This window comes from Corvus kubaryi, unplaced genomic scaffold (assembly GCF_017639235.1).
Source record: "Corvus kubaryi isolate FWS band 111438036 unplaced genomic scaffold, C.kubaryi_AGA036_p1.0 68, whole genome shotgun sequence".
In the NCBI taxonomy this organism is placed as follows: Eukaryota; Metazoa; Chordata; class Aves; order Passeriformes; family Corvidae; genus Corvus; species Corvus kubaryi.
This window is the reverse complement of record NW_024582056.1, coordinates 20,466,468-20,487,179: the sequence shown is the minus strand read 5'-3', so window position 1 is coordinate 20,487,179 and position 20,712 is coordinate 20,466,468. Positions and strand designations below refer to the sequence as shown.

The 20,712-nt window shown below is 36.3% G+C and overlaps 1 protein-coding gene across 2 annotated transcripts in view; it reads left to right on the top strand.

Moving 5' to 3' along the window:
• The window catches only part of ELP2 (elongator acetyltransferase complex subunit 2), a 39,797-nt gene that overhangs the window by 6,839 nt on the left and 12,246 nt on the right, over window positions 1–20,712 (top strand). For both annotated transcript variants that reach the window (XM_042048763.1, XM_042048762.1), the window contains exons 6-13: window positions 2,726–2,790; window positions 8,764–8,830; window positions 9,689–9,823; window positions 10,745–10,840; window positions 12,537–12,637; window positions 14,617–14,748; window positions 15,232–15,381; window positions 18,483–18,671. In XM_042048763.1, coding sequence (XP_041904697.1) covers window positions 2,726–2,790; window positions 8,764–8,830; window positions 9,689–9,823; window positions 10,745–10,840; window positions 12,537–12,637; window positions 14,617–14,748; window positions 15,232–15,381; window positions 18,483–18,671 — 935 coding nt within the window. The remainder of the gene's footprint in view (window positions 1–2,725; window positions 2,791–8,763; window positions 8,831–9,688; window positions 9,824–10,744; window positions 10,841–12,536; window positions 12,638–14,616; window positions 14,749–15,231; window positions 15,382–18,482; window positions 18,672–20,712) is intronic.

Genomic DNA, 20,712 nt, shown 5'->3' with positions numbered 1-20,712 from the left:
TATTTTTCTCAAAAACTGAAATTATTTTCAATTTGCATAATTTCAATTTGCAAAAAAATTTCATTTTGTATGGAATTAAAAAAATTTTTTCTAGACATTTGCTTTTTTTGTTCCAGTTCCAATATGAATAACCTCTGCTGCTAAAATTGCCAAGACACAGTTTAGATTTTGAACTGTAAATGGATAGAAATGTTTCCTGTAGAAATCTGTAACGGGACTTTTATTAAAGCATAACCAGTGTTTTCTCCCTAAGCTTGACATAGTAGTCCATATAGCCGAGGAGTATGTTAATTCTGAGATCTAAATAAAGTAGCTTAAAATATATTATTAAAAATACCACTGCTGATCATTTGTCAGAAACATTAATCTCTAATGGCAATTTGGAATTTTAATGAGCTTCAGGGAAAAATGATCTACGATAAATTTAGTAGTTGCTCAGAAATCTTTACAAAGGCTAAGTTTTCAGCTGTACAGAGATTCAAAGAAGCTTTTCTCTTGAGAACAATCTGCATTTCTTAAGTCAGGAACTAAATACAGAATTGCTTTTCTGAAAATCATAAACTACATTTCCTGAAACATTTACAGTAACCTCTAATTTCACCAAGCAAAGAAGTTTGAGGCTTGCACTGAAAATTGATTCATATGCAATGGATGCTTTAACTTTCAGAAGACGTTCATGATGCCTAGGATTGTAACTGATTGTCCTTGAAAATAAATTATTAAAAAAAAAAAAAATTGAGCCACTTTTGTGAAGAAGTCAAATAGGGAGAACTGGTGGATTGCTTACAAAAACCTGACCAGTCACTTGCAGCTGGAATGCAGCTTAAGCACTTTTCTGGCAGCCTCTTCGCTAAGTAGTTTCTGTGCATTTGCTTGTTAAGCCTTGAAGAAGAGCCTTGTGCTGTTTTGGTTGGTTGCTTGATTTTGCCTTGCAGTGTCTGCTCAAACTCTGCTTCTAAATTGCTGGCAGTAGGATTTACTATTTTACAAATCTTGATCAGCTATTTGTCATATACTGTGATTCTTCTTACCACCTGGATAATTGTCATGATGTAGCTTGGCTTCTGACAGTAAATAATTGTCTCATCAGAGCTGAATTGCAACAGGTGGAAAAAAAAGAGCAAGTGAACTTGGAAAAGCTCTGCTTATCCAATATACTTTTCTTATTTCCTCTGCAGGACTTTTATCTTAATCAGATCCAAATTCTAATACCCTAAAGCATTTATATGAAAAACTGTATACTAGTCTGGTTTTGCCAGATATATATTTCTTGATGGGACTTTTTGAGTGAAAGTATTTGCATGTATCTGCTACAGCAACTAAATCATAATTCTCTCTTTGTTTTTATTAGTTAAAGTTTCATTCCATTGAGTAAATATGTAATTACAGTAATGGCCCATAAAATATGTTTCTCAGGAAAGGATGGTATTGTCTTCAAGAACAGCCATTGTATTGTATTTTATGGAAGAAAACCTCACTCTTGTCCAATTTCTGTGGACCTTACCACCAGGTCTTCATTCAAAGCAGCTCATTACCTTCAATCCAAAACAGGGTTTTTTTTTTTTAGCCCTATTAAAGAGAGGAGGAGATGGAGCTGAATTGTGACTTAGAGATTGGAGAGAAAAAGCAAGTGATGGAGCTATAAGAATGTGAAATGTGACGGAGAAGTCCAAGAGGAACAGTGGATGACTAGGCACAGATTTGGTACAAGTAGAAAGAAGAAATTAGTATAGAGGATAAGCATATTAGGGATATTCAAGTTGATTTTTTAATCTATACATAGTAAAGATAAAATTATCTATATAAAGGGATGGCATGGGGTTTTTTTGTAAAAGAAGTAGTTGATTTTAGTGAAATTTAGTATCTTGTTTTCTATCCAGACTTGAGAAATGCAAATGCCTAGCCCTTAATTAATAGCTTAGTTCTTCATAATTTTATATAAATCTATTTTCTCTTACTGTTTCAGTCTCTAGCAGTAGTATTTCCTCCTTATGACCCAAAAGGAGAAGAGTGGAGTAAGAGTTAACTATTTTTCCCCATCCTATTCTGTAGAAGAGAGGAAGCAATACACTGCCTAACTTCTCTTTTTTTAGCCTCAGACTTAACTTTGATTCAATAGACTTATGGGGTTTGTGCACTTTTTAGGTTAGCCAGTGGAAGTCAGCTACTATTCAAGACTTGAGTAGGTGTAAAAAATGTTTCATTTCTTTCATATTCTTGGGTACAGGTAGTGGTGATCCGTCTTCCGTTTTTGGTCTGTCTTTTTATTTGCTGTATAATAATTATAGGTTTAGATGGAGTTAGCATCTTAGGATCTTGATTTAGGAACTTGAATTGCTTTAGTTCTGAGTCATTTTGTTTTGTTCCTTCCCTCTGTATTTAGAGCAAGTGCCTGTTGGTATCAATAAAATATAGTTAATTAATAACACTAGTACTTGAACTTCCTATGGATATGTGAACTTGAGGCAAACTACTCTTTTTAGCATCTTAAATGTTTATAGATATTATTTGCATGTCAAAATAACTCCTGAGTTCTGTGTTCTTGAGATACTAATTTATTAGGCAGCTAATGTAGAAAACATTAAAAAGTGGTATTGCACTTGCCTATCTGTTAGTATTGATGTATTTCTATGTATTTCTATATTGATTTTTACATTATTTATATTTTTTCATATCCTAGAATATTAGATTTTATAAAAAATTAAGACTGACTTTTCCTTTCCAGTACCAATACTGGCTTGTGGTGGTGATGACTGCAAAATAAGTTTGTTTATTCAGCAGAATGGGCAGGTAATTACAATTTTTGTTTCTTGCTCCGAGCATTACTCAGTTCTGCTTCTTTTCAAATGTGCTGTTGGTCTTTTTCAAGTTCCTTAGTAAGTCCTATCTGTCTCTACACTGCCATCACATACAACCGCCTCTTTTCAAATAGTTCATGCATTTTCTATGAAATGCACATACAGAATATTGAAGTTTAATTCAGTGCATGAAAGTGTTAGTTTTTCTTGATTTTTCTTTTTCCCTGTGTGAAGATAGCCTGTGTTTCTATTCCCACTGATACAAAATAGCTGCAACTGTCCTTTATTAAGTATCCAGGCATTGAGTTGTTCATATGGAAATGTTGTTACTTTCATTCTATAAATTCTTATAATGAAACTGTTACGACTTCTATCTGAGGAACTTTGTTTGTTGCTAAGTGTGCCCTTTATGCCTGAATGCTTTTGAACATCAAAAAAAAAGTATTTTTAGGAGTATCTGATCTTCTAAAAGCACACACATTTTTCATGTGTTATTTGGAAGCTGTCAATTTTTAGTTTTTCATACAGATAAATATTCCTTTGGAGCAGTAGAAAAACATTATGTCCTCTCTTGCATCTGTTCAGAAGTTTTGTTAGATTCTGAAGCATGTGTTGAACGACTGTTTTCCAAAACATAACTCAGTACCACTTGTTTCTTTTTCTCACTCCCTTAAACCCCTTCAAACCACAAAAACTCTCCCAATGCACCAGTGAAGCTACTATTTAGAATCCCCCTTTGAAACTGACATATGTAGAACTAGTTAGTCTTCTGGATTTGCTCAGACACACTCCCTTTAGGGATTAAAGAATAGATACTCCTTTTTTTTTTGAGAGAGATAAAAGCTACTTTATAGATAATTTTGCCAGTTTGTGCTGCCATGTACAATATTAAGATTTTTTGGTTGCTGTTGTTGTCAGTAAAATAAGTACTTCATCCTTTTCTTCTATGTTTAATGATTTCTTGAACACTCAGTGGAAAAGCAGGGTGCATGGTTAGATTTTTAGTTTTCTTTTTTCCTATGTAGCTTGTGAGTTAAGTCAGTTTAATGAATTCTCTGGGAATTAGCAATGGCACAATGCCACTACTGATTCTCAATGTTATAAAGAAAGACTTTTATCTCAGGAACTGTGCAGTTGTTTTTTCTCATTCACAGTTTGAAACTTGTTTTCTTGTATGATTCAGATTAGCAAATTATATACAGTTTGACTGCCAAAAATGTTCAGAGATAAATAACTTATTTTGTCCATTGTTGGCCAAACTTTCCAGTATAACAATAGTCTGCCATTCTTAAAGACAGTCAGTCTGTGGAGTGTAAAGGAAGGTAACTTGAATAAACGAGTTCCCTCTGCAGCTTCATAAGCAAGTTTGTGCTGTCTTTTTTTTCTTTATACAAGGGGTGAGCAGTTTTGTTTTGCATGTGCTATTTTTCACACCTTCAATTTCAGAAAGTATATTCACCAGCTGTTGTGGCGGAGTTGGTGTTCAGAATATCTCTTAAATGAGGTGGGAATTCTTGTTGGTGTCTATCTTAACTTTGCAGAACATCTCTTTTAGCTAAATGGACTGTGCAGGCCTCAAAGAGAAGAGCCCATGTAGTGCTTGACAACTACTAACAGAATTAAAACATACTTGCTGGCCTTCTGACATGAATTCCTGCCTAGCTGCTAAAGGGAGGTTCTCTTTCATCAGGTTTTTTCAGATCTACTGACATCTTTATTTATGGCTTCTTAGTAGTATTAAAGGTATTTGAAGGAAGTGTTACTATAGCCCTGCCATTTTTTACTGGAACTTGGCATCGGAGAATGATTAGAATCTTAGCTCCTGTGTCATTCCCTTACTGGTAAGGGCCTGTAGCTCTGTTCTGTTAATTGTGACTCTTGTAAACCACTTCCTTTGGTTAACATCCTCAAAAAAATTGTATGAATCCAAAGGCAGAACACACGTTCATAACATGAAACTTAAAGGGCACTGTTAGACTCTGAAGGAGGATGAGGCATCTTTGCTTAGCTAATTCAGGCTACCTTTTGGTAAACTCATTAATTTTACAGTCAAAAAAACTGCTTGGTTTTTAAATCTGAGTGGGCATGCTTTATAGCTTTTGAGATTTGCTACCCATAGATCCCTTACTGTCTTAAACAGTAGAGAGAAAATGAACTCTTTGCTTTTCTGACTTGTTGGAGGAGGGTATTTATTGATTATAAAAGTATCCAGGGAAAAATCTTTCAGAAAGCATAGTATGTCTTCCTGCTTGAGATACAACATCTGTGGATGTGGCCTGTGGAGGGCAAGCAAGCAAACCAGTGGATTAAATTAGATCTTTAAACCAAAACATTTTTACATTGAGCTTTGTATCTCTGAGAAGACAGGGCACTGTGTGTTTTGGGTTCCACCGAAGTAGTTTGGCCTAGTTGAGAAGTGTAATAGGGGAATGAATCAAAGGTAATCCAGGCTCTTTCTAATCTGTTGATTAACAGCTGGATGGAAGAGGGATATCATGTCTAGTGTCTGCTGGAGAAAAAATGAGAAGACTTGAACCACTATTGCTAAATTTACCAAACTGTTACTAGCCTGGTCCTGAAAGAGAAGTACCCAAAGTGTGGGCAGGATTAGTTGTGCAGAGTGTGCTGGGCGTGTCCACAGCTTCATTAGTTGTTCTATCTACAGAACAGCTTTGTTCTTGGCTTAAAAGGAAAGAGACCAGATTGCTGCTAAGCAACAATGTTCAGAGATTAGGTAAGAGGCATGGGAAAGCCTGTGAAGTAGAGTCAGGCCAGGAGGTTTTGTTAGATTTAACTGTTGGTACTGTAACTTCTTGTGTATCCAGTGAGGACCAAGTGGAAACTGAAACAAAGAAATACGAGACTATAAAAACAAAATCTGTAAAAAAGAGAATGACAGCTCTAGATACTGGTATATATAACCTAGACAATAATAAAAACCTTGACTGAACCACCTAAAAATAATGACCATGTGCATCTGCGTGAACCTTTGTATTAATTCAATTTTAGAACCAAATACATCTGAAGAAACCGTATATAGGATACCAAGAGACACAGACTTGAAAGAAAAGGGCAAAAACAATACAAAAAACCCTAGCAGAAGGCATAACAGCAACAGTACTCTTTGCTCAGTTTCAGTGGACAATTTTTATTTTTATGGGAAACAATATCTTGAAAACCTTGAATCACAGAACCACAGACCATCTCAAGTTTGAGGAGATCCATTAGGATTGCTGGGTCCAACTCCTTGGTCCTCACAGACCACCTAAAACTAAATCATATGACTAAGAATGTGATGGTCCTCATGCTTCACGGCATCATCCTTCTGTATTTGGTAACAGCCCTTGTGTTCATCTCTGTTTTCCAGCCACTGTACTGACACTGCTCAGATAGGTGCAGAGTGGAGGATGATGTTATAGGGATGGAAAAGACAGCAGCATGAATTTCTCATTTAATGGAGTGGATGCATTTACAGAAGTTTGGGGGTATCTCTCCTCAACAATGAGGCCTCACAGACCATCTGGTGCTGATATTACTGCTGTGCATGAAATATGAGGTAATTAAGTTCAGAAGCCTCTACCTTAAATCCTGTGAATAGTTCAATAGTAAGCATGTAAATTCAATGTAAGCATGTAAAAATAAAAATTAGTACAGACTTCTAGCTGACTGGTTAAGAGTGCTTGTTCTGTAGCACAAAAGAACTGCATACTTGACTTAAAGCTAAGTAGTACCTAAAAACCTGCTTGAGAACTGACTTCAAAATCTGGGGTAGTATTAATAATCTCAAAGTAATTAGTTTTATTCTTTTAAGGGAAAACAAATGGCTGCTTTTCTTAATAGATCTCTTTGATGTAAGATGAGCAGGGTAATTAAAAAAACCCTACACCACAACACCTTGAAATTAGAACAAGGAAAACGATTAGCTATCTGTTTAGATTAATATTAGCGTCAAGTTTCAGGAGCTATACATACTGTTTAGCATAAAATTTACCATAAAAGAGAAGGATGTTAGCAACAGTTCAGCCTGAACCAGTCTTTCAGTTAGAAATAAACTTGCCAGCTAACCTTGATGGCTATAAAATACAGAGCATTTTGTCAAAGATCATATAAATGAATAAATAAATATGTGTTTTATCTATTATCTGAAATATTGATTGCTAAAGATTTTTTTTATGTATTGCCAGAAGCATGTAGCCTTCAGAAGAATCTTTAGGTTGCTGTTTCATGTCACTTCCTGGACTGCTCCCTTCTGCCTTTAAACCTGGTGGGTGTTTAACATAAACATCTGTCTGGAACACCCCATCTGGAAGTGCCAGTGAGTGCAGAAGTGACCAGCCAAATGAGGCTTAGGTGGCTCTGAGAACACAATCTTAAGACCTAAACTTTCTGATTTGGAAGTATCTGATCAGCTCTTCTGGCCACATATCTCATATACAGATTGTTCTGTAATTATAGGGACATTTTACAAGAGCATGTAGCTACAGGAGAAGGGGCAATGGCTTCAAACTGAAAGAGGGTAGGTTTAGGTCAGATATTCGGAAGAAATTCTTTACTGTGAGGGTGGTGAGGCACTGGAACAAGTTGCCCAGAGAAGTTGTGGATGCCTCGTCGCTGGAACAGCTTGAGGCCAGGTTGGATGGGGCTTTGAGTAACCTGGTCTAGTGGAAGGTGCCCCTGCTCATGGCTGGGGATGGTGGATCCAAATGATCTTTAATGTCCTTTCCAAACTAAACCATTCTATGATTGTGTGACTGCAACTGTATGATGAGGAGAAGCAGAGTAACTTTGTTTGATGGGAAGGTGGTTTTGGAGAATATCAGAAATGTTGGGTCAAAAAGAGACATGCCAGTTTCTGAGTATGAGTTTTTTCATATTCATACAGATTTTTCCTTTGAGTGAATTACTAATGTTCACCATCTCTTCTGAAGCTGAAGACAGATTTTCTGAAAGAGCAGTAACACAATAAGAAAGGCTTTTTTACTTGCACTGATAGCAGAGGCTATCATTTAATCATAGCTCTTAGTAGGCCTAGGTAAGGTAAGGAATTTAGTAGAATATAATGCCAGAAATAATGTGATAGTTATTCATACTAAACTATGGTAGCATTTTAACTAACAGTTACTTCAGGTATTTTAAGTCAACTTGGATTAAAAAAATGTCATGAAAGTAGGGCTTTTTCTGGGCAAAGAAAAGCAGAAATGGTTTAAATGCTAAGTAAGGAGTAAACACTTGTACTTGAATCAAAATAAAACAGTAATATTAATATGTTATGAATGAAAATAAATTACTAGTGAAAGTTCTTAAAAGGGAATCCAGACTGTGTTTGCATTCCTGTGTTCCTGAGCCCATCTTCATGCAGTTTTCCATCAGCAGTTCTTGATGTGTAGCTTCCTTAGAAACTTTGTCAATAAACTTAAGAAACATAGGGAGTATTTCCAGCACCATAACTGATTCTTATTAATCATATTCTATTACAAACTTATTCTTGAAATAATCTCAAAGGATTTACTCTTCTTTTTATACTGGATTTTGCCTGTATTCATTTTCTTCATTGTCTGCAGTTGTATCCGCTTCACACAAATACGAGAAATTATTTGTCACATCACACCTGCATTATGTTATTCTTTGGGTAGCACAGTAACCCTGATAAACTTTAAAAAAAAAATTCAACTGTATTATAGAGAGACTGTAGCCTTTTGAAGGTGTGCACCTTAAATTCACATCCTTTCCCGCTTGTATTTGGGAAATGCTGTAATGTTACATGTGCTTATCCAGTGGTGATAAAACCAAAAAGGCTTATCTAGAATCTATGTGTAAATTACAATCCTTAGTAGCAGCTTTTTTTTTTTCCAGTTTCAAATAATAGAAGCTGTAAATATAAAAGATTTGAAAAAATACAGCTTATTGCTGATATGTGCATGGTAATTAGGTGCATTTCTGTGATGTAACAGGAGTTTTTATTCAGTTTCAGAAAACTTTAATACTCCTTGGCCATGAAGATTGGATTAGAGGCGTTGAGTGGGCAGTCTGTGGTCAGTATGAAAGATAAATAAAGTTGTATTCTGGTTTAATGACAGTACTAGTGTTTTACCCCTCCAGCAGATGGCCTTAAGGCACTGTAGCACCTAAGCTCTTGTGGTTGTGATGTTTGTTTTCCTGAGATGGTGGTATTAATATTAAAACTCAAGATGAAACTTTGTATCCTTTTAAAACCTATTTTTCTTGCTTGCTTCAGGTATGTTTACCTGACTTGTACTTAACTGCAAACAAATTGGGGTTTTAGCAACTTGTCCTTTTCAGTATACAAATGTCTGTATCTGAGTGAGGGAGAGTTGGCTGCTTTTTCAAAGTGGGGAGGGTAGGGGGAAATAGTATGTTTATCTTTTCTTCTCCTGCTCCCCCCCCCCCCATGTTTTTTTTTTTAATTGGGAAATTAAGAGGAGAACCTTTTCAGACATGAACTAAGCAAATAGTTATTGCCATGGCACCAAAAAAAAAAAAAAAAAGTGGAATTAGAGGATGCTGCAAGCCTGGAGAAAGAAAAGGAGGAAAGGAGTTCTTGACAAGTATTGATACTGATAGAATTCCAAAAGCAAAGGCCATAAATAGTAGGGAAATAAAAATGTACAACATGTATAGTGTTTACCATGTCTTCCACATGTTACAAGCAGGGACATATTCATATTCAATGCATTATAAAAATAGAGAATTTGAATGGGAAAGTGAGTTGATGTTGAAATAAAACTGGATATTTTTATACTGTGTACAATAGGGAAAATTGGAATAATGCTGTAGGTGCATGTAAGGAAAGGTGATAGGTTAGTCCTGGCAGTGGTTGCAATGAAAATGTAGCTCTATTTTTTTTTCTTATTTTTTTTGAAAACAAATAGGTGAAAACCTTTTCTTAGCAAGCTGTGCTCAGGACTGTTTGATAAGAATTTGGAAAGTATGTACAAAATCAAAGCAACTTCCAGAAACTGAAGATGATTCCATAAAACTGAAAGAGAATGTTTTTACTGTTAAAGGTAGGTAACAGCTGCAAAATTCTCTGGCACAACTTTTCACTTGTGTATCTCTTCATGGTTTCAGGGAAGCTAACAAGGTGGTTACTACCTAGTTTGTTTTGTTTCTTGTTGACTGCATTATTTTTAGCTGTTAGAAAAAGCAGAATTACTGTTTTAAAGGCATGGCTATGGAAAGTTAATGATGTATTACAAGAAATGGTAAAGCAGTGAGAGAGCTTAATATCAACATTCTGTTATTGTTATGCATATTCCAAATGCGATATATGGGACACTTATTTGTGGGAGGGAAGCTGTAGTGTAGTTCTCCAGTTTAATAGCTTACCTTTCATTTTCTTTCAAATACAATGAATCAAGAGGTGCTGCTATTATTTTAAGATTAGAAACATACTGAAAAGAACAGATAAGTGTGCACAGGCTTACTTTATGGTCATTTAACAAGCCGTTTAGCTGACAGTAATGTCAGATGCTTGCATTGCTGATACTGTAGGGTAAGTTATTTGGCAACTTGGTAATACAATGAAGTGTGTATGATGTTACGTGTAAAAAGCCCTCATGATACTTCCTGCAAATCCTGATTCATTGTTTGAAGTATCTTAATGCTTGTGTTTTCCGTCATTTGGAGATGCAAATATGTGTAAGAGTATGCGTAGTGCCAATTTAGAGCATTTACTTCAATGCTGCTTGAGAGTTCTCCAGGAATTCTGAGAGACTGCTCTGAGGCAATACACTGACCTGTGACCATCAATCGGGTACTCAGGGCTTGTGGCAAAGTAGGATTTCAAGGAGCTGTTCAATGTCAGTAAGCTTTTGAGATACCTGTAGATGTTGAAAGCAGTTGATTATTTTTACAAGTGATAGCAGAAGTGACCTGGTCTTTCTTGGCTTTTAGAAAGAAATGTGCTTTTCTTTGATTTTTGATAGATACTGACACATCATATGCAGTTTCTTTGGAGTCTGTGTTGGCTGGTCATGAAAACTGGGTGTATGCAGTTCACTGGCAACCTTCATTTTCCAAAGGTAAAGAGGTATTAAACACTTACCAGCAATGTTAAGTGTCATATACATAGAGCACAGTCACGTGTCTTTGTATTGTTTGCATGTTCAGTTGTTCCTGTAGATAATGACAGTCTTTAAATTCTGTAAATAATGTCTTATGAGTAAACAGATGTTGCCTTGTACTCAAGTTTTCTTTAAGGAAGGAAATTAAATAACTGAGCTGTAATGACTTTATTGTGATTGATTTGTGGCTTATGGTGTACAAATTAGTTTAATTAATCAGTATGAATTAATAGCTCTAATAGGTTACCTTGACACATGTATTTGAAATGTCTGTTCTTCAGAAGGTGAGCATTACTTCAAGAGCACTCCTTTCTTTTTAATGGTGCACATTCCTGGAGTAACAGTTTTCTCTAACCTCTAAGGCATTAATGCAGACTCCTATTGAAACAGTGTTATTTATAGTTTAATTTTGCATTTTGCTATAGTATGTATCTTTCTTTTGAAATCCTTAAATTCTGACAGCCTTGTTTGCAGTTCTGATTTGCTGTTATTTGCCTGCCTGGCATATAAGGGAAGGAGATTCTTGATTTGACATTGCACAATCAGAACACCCTTGAATATTTGTACTGGCAAAGATGTCTTTTGTTGTGATATATTTTAGAGTTACTGGTGGCAGGTGACTTCAGCAGTACAAAGGACAGCTTTGCTGGTGTATATACAACACTTGAACAGCAGAGTGCCTTTAGAATGTCAAAATACATGTAGTGAAAGACACAGGACTTGCTTTAAAAATATTGGTTTAGTTATCTGGTCCTTAAACTTTTCTTTTTTTCTAGATTAGACACCACTAAAAGATTTAACCTTTTAGAGCAAGGTTTAGGCACAATATAGGCCTGTCAGCCTTGCACTGCAATCTGAAAACTGTCCTGTTAGACCAGGAAGTCTTCCAGGTGCTTCTGCATACGTGAAGCTGCTTGTGTTCTGTGGCCTGCCCAATGCTGGGTTCCCCAAAACAGATTTTCACTAGTGGCAAACTGATCTGAGAGACCTGAGAAGGTAAGGTGGGAGGCCTCTTGCTAACGTATCACCTCATGAGATGCCCGCCAGTATCTCTATTATCAAGAAAAATTCCTCAGTTGTTTTCCTGCAGGTTTCACAACTGGGTGATGAACCAGCTCCCTCTTTCCCATTCTGTGTTGGGCATTTTTGGAGTGTTTCACTGCATTCTGGGGAGCAGTCCTGAGTTACTGTATGTTTTACAGGATTCTAGAGTCTGCTGAAGTCAGTAGCAAACCTAACAATTTGGAAAAAACCAGTGTATTCTGGGAGATTATTTTATTTTAAACTGTAAATCTCTCAGTAAAAACTTACTTAGGACTGGAACTGAGAACTGCTGTGCATCCTCTTTGTGAAGCTCTAGCTTTTCCTCCAAATTATATTTAATCCAATATGAGTTTGGAGTGCGAAAACTGTGGAATATGGTTGTTCTCATATACATGTTTTACTTTTTCTTTGGATGATTATGCTGAGAATACAATACCTCCTAAAGAATACCTGGCAAGAATGTAGAGCCTGTAAATTTGGCATATAAGAACTGCATTGTGTTTCTCTCATGCTGAACAATTTTCTTAATGTGTTTGTATTTCAGTATCACCTAATTTCTTTAGAAAGTATTCTCCTAGGTTGTAGGGTAATAATTTTCCTTGTACTGTAGATGGCAGCATGCAACAACCAATGAGGATATTGTCTGCATCAATGGACAAAACTGTGATCATCTGGGAACCTGATAAGGAATCTGGAGTCTGGCTAGAACAGGCAAGTGTCAGTCATTCTCACAATATGTACCATATTCAATTTGTTTTTCCAGCATCATGTGTGTGCTGTAGGGAGCAAAAACTCTATAAACTTCTGGCAGAGAAAGGCAAAACTGTTTTGTTGCAAAAATACTCATTCTGATGCTCTGTTGCCAGTAAAACTGTATTTAAAAAAAAGGTGATACAATATGATTTTTATTGTTTGTTTGTTTTCTTGTTACTATACTGAGGAGTTTGAGGGGTGTTTGTGCTCAACTGTCATTCATAGTGTACAAGACAGCTGCTGCATAGTAACACTATATGCTGTATACTCCTGGTAAGAGGAGGAAGAAACCCTCTTGAACTGTTTGCAGTTAATCCTTGTGGGAATGTGACCTAAGCAGTTACTGCAGAGCAGCTGACATGCAATTCATAAGCCTGGTTTTACTCACAGTAACTTGATCATGGGCTTGTGTCATTAGGTTTTTCTCCATTTGAGCTGAATACTTGTGTCACTTGTGTAGTATTCTGAAAGCTGTTCTGATGTGGATCATCCTAAATAAACAAGCAGTACAGCCAGATTTCTCTAGTGCTTTGATTGAGGTCTTTGTTTTCAGCTGACCTGCTTTTCTAAATTGCAGTAGTTCAGTTGGTGTTGTTTGTGTTGGGTTATGCTAGCCATTGTTTGTGATCTTTCCTGTCACAAAGAAAGTTCCAATCCTCTCTTGGGTGCAAAAGAGAGAATTACAGTAGGGTATTTAATTTTTCCTCTGTTTCATTTAAAAGTTGTGGTGCCTTTGTGCTTTAAGTAGAAGTTAGTTCAGAAAAGGGTGATCACACAGAGATGCCATTTGATGTCCCTAGGTGTAACACATAGTTGTGGCTTAATTCACAAGCTTCTAAAAATGGGTTGTGCAGTAAAGCTTGTTCCAAGTTGTGATTCTTTAATTTTACATTCTCTTTGCATTTGTTTGACCACAAATGTGCAGCTTGAAGTTCAGATCAGACATTTTAACTGCAACAATCCATTTTGCATCGAGAGAGGGAAATCTGAGCTGGAATCCTGCAGGGAGGAAGGGCACAAGGGGAACATCTCAATTTCTCTCTTTCATCATGATATGATGAACAAGATGCCTTCAGAAATTCATTCCCCTGCTCAGAGGTGAGACTAGAATTCTGCCTCTAGCATGGTATATCAAAGTCACTTCAATATGAGTGGTTTTTTTTGAGTGAGTGCTAATAAAATGGAGCTACTAGTGCAATGCCATTTAAAATGGGGCAATGGTTCATTTCATTTTGATCTTAAAAGAGGCCATATAAGAATGGGGGAGTTGAAAGCTTGAAAGAAATTGTGGTCTTATGTATTGAATAAAACTTGAAAATGTAACTTTATTAATCTTTTAATAAAATTTAAAAAGTGGAAGGGCACTAGAGCAACTATAAGGCCTGTGTGTATGCATGCGTACATACATGTGAAGTCATAAGGGAAGCACAAAACGGGGGCCAGAATATGCCACAGAAGGAGTGTGGATCAAATTGCAGGTGTTCATGGGGAAACAGGGCAGTGAAAATATGGTAGGGAATATTGAAAATTAAGTAGGAAAAAAAATGTACTTGGGAACTACTGTTTCTTTGAATCATTTTTCCATATTGTGCAACAGAGCAGTAGCCAGGCAACAGATAAGGAACTGTTGCATCCAACAAGCTGGACTGAAACACAGAACATTTGGGTTTGCATCTCATCTAATGTGATGTTTTCTTTCCCTTTGGGGATCCTATCTTGAGATGTCTATGAAGGGAGGTTCCATTCAAATGGCATGCAGCTTTAATACCCGTGATATTTCAGTGCTTAACTTTGCAATTAAAATATTCCTTGAATGTATTTGTGTGTGTAACGTGAACTCTTGTCTATAGGTAGTTTTTCATCTTGTGAAATATGAATGATTTTGTAGGAATGGAAGACCATTTTCATGGATATTTCCCTTCTGTTTATTAATTTAGGTACGGGTAGGTGAAGTGGGTGGCAATACTCTTGGATTTTTTGACTGCCAGTTCAGTCCAGATGGTTCAATGATCATTGCTCATGCTTTTCATGGAGCGCTCCACCTTTGGAAACAGGCTACAGTTAATGAGGTACGTTGGTTTTTTTGTTAGTAGTATTACTTAAAAGAATTGTACTTTTAAGTCATTTGAGGTAAATTTCTGTTATTAATAGAAAAGTGTAACAGTATAGTTTAAAATTAGTGATTGAAATAGTCCTTTCCTGAATATAATACTCTATAGGGGTCTCAGTCCTGCACAGAAGGGAGGTTGAAATCTTCCACGCTTTAAACGCTGTTTCTTGCCTGTGGTGATCATGAAGTCAGTTGAAAGGACTGAACTCCTTTGTGGTTGTGCTTTGTTCACAGCTGAACAAATAACACAAATTTCTTTTAGATGGGAGCAATAAATCAGTATTTGTGTCTCTTCAGCCTCTCTTGAGTTTTAATAATTTGCTGTTTACAAATGTCTTTTTCTTACTTTCTTAATAAGTACATTGATACTTTTATTTTGCTTATAATTTACCAATCAGTCAAATGAAAAACTCCTTACTTCTTTGTGGAACTCTTTTAATAGAAAGAATGGACTCCAGAAGTTGTGATTTCAGGACATTTTAACAGTGTAGAGGATGTAAAGTGGGATCCAGAAGGAGAGTTTATCATCAGTGTGGGCTCCGATCAAACTACAAGGCTCTTTGCTCCATGGAAAAGGAAGGAAGAGACAGAGGTACGATCTTCAAAGATTTTGTGAGTGTGGTTAAGGGGGCTTGGTCTGTCTTGAGTTTGGAATGAGTCACCTGAGTTCCCAGCTGGTGATCTGTTTAAAACTGCTTGGTTTGGTCATTCAGTTTGTGCTGTTTTCACTTTAAAAATATTAGTGGCAGAGTTTTTGCAATCACTCAGTGTGATTGCAGTTCATTCTTGAGTCCACCTCCAGATTACCTTCAGTTAGTGTTCTCCCAGAGTCTTGGGAAACAGGCTCTGCAGTAATTCAGAAAGAGGAATACGTGACTGGTACTAATAAGCACCTATTGCACTTGTTTAACAATTGGCTAAACGCTGCTGCAGGTAGTCATAAAGAAACTTAACTTGGTTGTGCTTTTTTACACTAACTTAATCTAAACAAAGTTCTCACTGTATTTTTTTTACATTAATTTGTTTATGACTCTGTTTTACTAGAATGATTATTTGAACTACCTGAGTGCAGCTGGTACCTGTCCTGTTTTTACCCCCAGCCAGCAATTAAGGACCACACAGCTGCTTGCTCACTCCTCCTGCATTGGGTTGGGGGAAAGTCTGTTTAGGAATGCAGAAGTTCCTGTTTCTTGTTTCTCATGCATTTTCCTCCTCTACAAATACAGCCTTTTCTGGCAGAACAGTACCAGTGTTCCATCCAGGAAACTGGCAGAAACTAGACCGACTGTAGTCATATAAGGCTCTGTACCATTGATTGGGGGAGGCTATTATAGCTGTCTCATCAAAGCTTCTGTAATGTAGACCAGCACAGGAGGTCTGATGTTTTTGAGAGAGTGAATTTGGCATGGTTTCTTTGATTTCTTTCTTCCAGGCCACACAGGAGTGGTGGCAATCCCAGTTCAAGAGCTACGCTTTGCCTTGTGTTGTAGGAAGGACATTTCCAGTTTCCTTCCCTGCTTTTTACCCTAATCTCCACTCTGGAGGGTACATTAAATATATCAAAACAAATCAGGACTAGCACGTGATGTAAGTTGGCAGCATTCAAGAGTTGTCAATATCACTGTCTCTGTGACAGAAGTGGTACTGAAGTACCGCTCTTTATTATGTATGCTGCTTGCTAAATTTTAATCCTATTTCTGAAAGAACTGATCTTTGGATGACTTACCTGCACAGCTCTCCCTGAAACTTTTGAATCTATTTAGCAGAATGATTGCAGTCTTCATATCTAAATTTGGCATAAACTGAATTCATGTACTTTGCCTTCCTGTTCTGACACAGAGCAGCCACCTGGCTAATTTGACCAGGTATAAATCTAAGTAGTTTCAATATTTGTTGCTGCATGAGGTGTGGGAGAAAGCTGTAGTATCCTTTTTGGATGGGTGAAGTGGAGAGTTGGGGTAGAAATGGGTCATTTGAAGAGGTTTGTTCAGGACTTCTGAACCCTGGAAAGGTTTTTACTTCTGCTCATGAACTTGGATAGCATAGGCTTTTAAAATGGCTTACTTTCCTTATTACACTGAGTTTAGCATCTGAAAAATTACAACAGGAGACATCCAATGTTTGTCTTAACAAGACACAATGGATGGTTCAGATATCTGTGGAAAGTTAGTATTACAGGTCAGTATTTATGTTTTTCCCTATAAGAAGGAAACTAAGTGTTAAATGCAAATAAATATCCTTTCTTAAAGTCTCAGTTCTGATATCAGAATATCAGAAAAGAGGGATAACCATCAGCTTCAATTTGTCATGCAACTTTGCATCCTGATTTTTCTGGAAGAAGCTTATTGCATGACTTATACAGCCCTCTCTTTGTCTGTTTGGGGTTTGAGTTCTGTTTTTTTTTTCATTCCTGCTATGTGTTATGTTCCAAAGTATGCAAAAACGTACCTAGTAAAGGGTAAGAAGGGCTTGTTGCACTGTTTGATTTTATCCTTTTAAGAATGAATGCTTTTTTCCTCATTGGAAAACAATCAAGCCCTTGTGAAATCATGAAGTTTTGTAGGATGTCTCAAATTCCCATTCAGGTCCTATCGGAAACTTCAACATTCAAAACTCAATTGAATTTTTAGGGTGATATGTGCAGTGTTCAGTCAATATAATGCCTTTGCTTATAGTCATATGATACCTAGTACAGAGTAAATTCTGTCTTGGCTACAGGCATTGGAATACTGAAGTAGTAGGAATTCTAATAGTGAAGTAGTGTAAGTTATTTTAATTGATTCTGATTCTACTAGCTCTTAACTCAAAAGTACACACTGGATTTTTCCAACTGAAGTATCATTTAGGTGAAGTAGCAAATGACACTTAGGAAAAATCTCTTCTGAAAGTGCATTCGCGAGAAAACAAACGGGTTTTTTTTAAGAGTAATTTTTCCCATGTGTAGAATAAGTCAGATTTTTAGAAAAGCAATTAAAATAATTTAATATCTTTTTTGCTAATATTATTTGTTTAGTATGACTATAAAACTACCTTGTCTCTCTGTTTTGGTTAACTTAATTCTTGTTTTCTTGGATTAGCACTTGACGATCGGATAGAATATTTCAGGAAAGTAGGAAGAAAGAAAACACTTCTACAGTTATGTAGATTTTCCCGATTTTTTTTTTTTTTTTTTTGCAAGAATCTATTAAGATTTTGTCAGTTTTTTGCAAATCTTCTACTAAGTGGTCTCAAATCATGCTAACCCATGACAAGTATTTAAAGAAAAGAGGGAAGTAGGAACCTGCAGCCTGCAGTGCTGCTCTTCTTTGTGAAAGACAGATGAAGGAAACAAGATAATTATCACTACCTTTCTTAGGTCTTACAGACCTACAGTTTTGAAAGTAGTAGGATACAATCGTCTTTTTGCTTAGGCAAATTATGTTCTATTCCTGTCTAGCATAAAGAAGTCACAGTAAGTGCCTTAAACACATCTGTGCAGGGACACAGTTTACTAATTAAAGGAGTGTTTTGGTGGAAAAATAGGATTCAACTGATGTATGTGAGCACCAGTTTTATGCACATCAGTAGAAGGTTGCTCTTAACTTTGCTTTATGTTAGTAAGTTCAGCAAGTAAATAGTGGTACTTTTTTTGAGCTTTAGATTGTGCTGCTTCTCTGTTTAAGAGTTGTGGTTTTGCTGTGTGTCTGTTTTTAGGTAACGTGGCATGAAATTGCCAGGCCTCAAGTACACGGATACGATCTGCGCTGTCTGGCAATGATCGGCCGGTTTGAGTTTGTGTCAGGAGCAGATGAAAAAGTGCTTCGAGTTTTTCGTGCTCCCAAGAATTTTATAGAAAATTTCAGTAACATCACTGGTATCCCAATGGAGAAGCTGTGCTCCTCTGTAAGTGTGCTATAGCAATTCTAAGTGAAGAGAACCCTCTTAGATGTAAATAAAGTTAATGCTTCAGAAAATGTCAGATTGCACTAAACTCTGTAAAAATTCTTTTAGTTGTACTGAAACCTTAACCTTGCTTTTCCTTTCCCTTCTGCTTGTTTCCATGTGTGTTGTTTCATACGTATTTTTATGGTGTTGTCATATGAAACAGGTTCTATTTGAAACCAAACAAGACCTTGTATCAGAAGATTGAAAAGAGTGTGGGTAAATTTTAAGTAACTCAAACCAAAATAGGTTGCTGTACACACTTGGGGATTAACCAAACAATAAAGCCTGGTAATGTGTTTCTTCTTAATTTAAGGGTGTACTAGTCTTGTCTAGATCTAATTATTGTTGTGTGGTTATGTGTTGGTATTACTAATTTTTTTTGTAATTGTATGCTTGGAAATAGCGTAAAGCTTTCAGCACTGTTTTTAGTTCTTACATACAAATATTTATAAATATGTACTTGCTCAGGCTTTATTTCCTCTTGGCATTGGAAATCTTCTTGAGACCTTAGATTCCAGTTCTTAGTTGTGCGTATGTCTGCTGTCCTGTGTTGCTGTCTTTGTTTGGTCCCCATTTACATTAAGTTCTAATTCTGATTTTGTCTGCATTTTGTAGAGCAGACTTCGTTCAAGATAGGTGCCTCTGTACAGTGCCTTGCATGCTCTTTGGATATCTCACTCAAAAGCAGGGTTTTCTCTGCAGTTTCTCATAGATGGATTAGCCTTTCCATTTAATTTAACAATTGAAATATCTGGGATAGAAATAGAATCATTTTCAATAGCAAGAAGTTACATAAGTAGCTGTTTAGTGCTTTAATTCCACAAGACTTCGTAAGCATTTGCATTAATGGCCATTGTACAAATAACATTGTGCTTTTATAAGGCTGGCAGATGTCATTATTTTACTTTATGAGGACTTCTTATCGGCTCTTCCTCTGAGTGCTGTTTTTTGATTCATATCACAAAGTGTTTCACATGGGCTTTGGTTAAAGAGGAAGGCTTTATGAGCTCTAATTATACAGCTGCTTTTAAATAGCTTTCTTGAAATTGTTTTCTGTGAAAGCTTTTTATCATTAAAGTGGGGAAGCTTTTTCTTAATTTGGCTCAAATGCCTTCCCCAAAAAAGTACCTGAAACCAAAAAAACCCAGCTTTATATTCAAAAAGGGTTGAATAGGATCATATTCAGTTCAAGTTCATGGTATTGTATTATACTTTGGATTGTAATCAGGAACGATTTTTGTTTTAGGGGACTTATACTTGTCTGTGTCTGATAAATTTTCTCATCTAATTATGAACATTTAAATACATTTTAAGCTGTCACTTAAATTACTGATTTCATTCTGTAAAACAGTGTTTCTTTGAACTTTTCAGATACCATAAGGAAGTGGGTTTACAGCTATTAAATCTTCTTTTATCTCTACATGAAGGTCCCCAAGTTCACTTACCTTTTCTAAATTTTTACTCTTTTCTCTATACCATTATGGAAGTATTTTCTGTGTGGTGATTTGTCTTTCCCTTGTGCTGCTTTGAACACACACGTATTCCAGCCACATATCTGTGCTATTTACTGAGTTGTATTTCAAGTGGTGGTCACAGGCAGTCACCCTCTGTTCTCTTTTCCAAAATGCTGCTTTATTATTTCACTTCAGAACAATGATTTCCCAGTTCTATTGTGTTAAAAACTGCAATGCTCGCAGTTAATAGATTAATTGTCATGTATGCGCTAGAATAAATATAATTGTGGAAGAAAAGCTGCAATTAAGGTTGAAGAAAATCCTTGAGCTGGGGCCTTAGAAAAGCTTTTTTTTGTTGTTGGGTTTTTTTTTTTTTTTTCCTTGCAGAGTGTTGGTTTTTATTTTGTCCAAGAGTTTTTCGAAGTGCCCCCTTCACTTGCTAGGAAATTAACTCTAGAAACTCTTGGGGATTCCTTAAGTTGTGGCCTTTGAAATCCAAGATTATATGATAATCTGTGTGTAACCTTTCTTTTTTCTTTAATTCA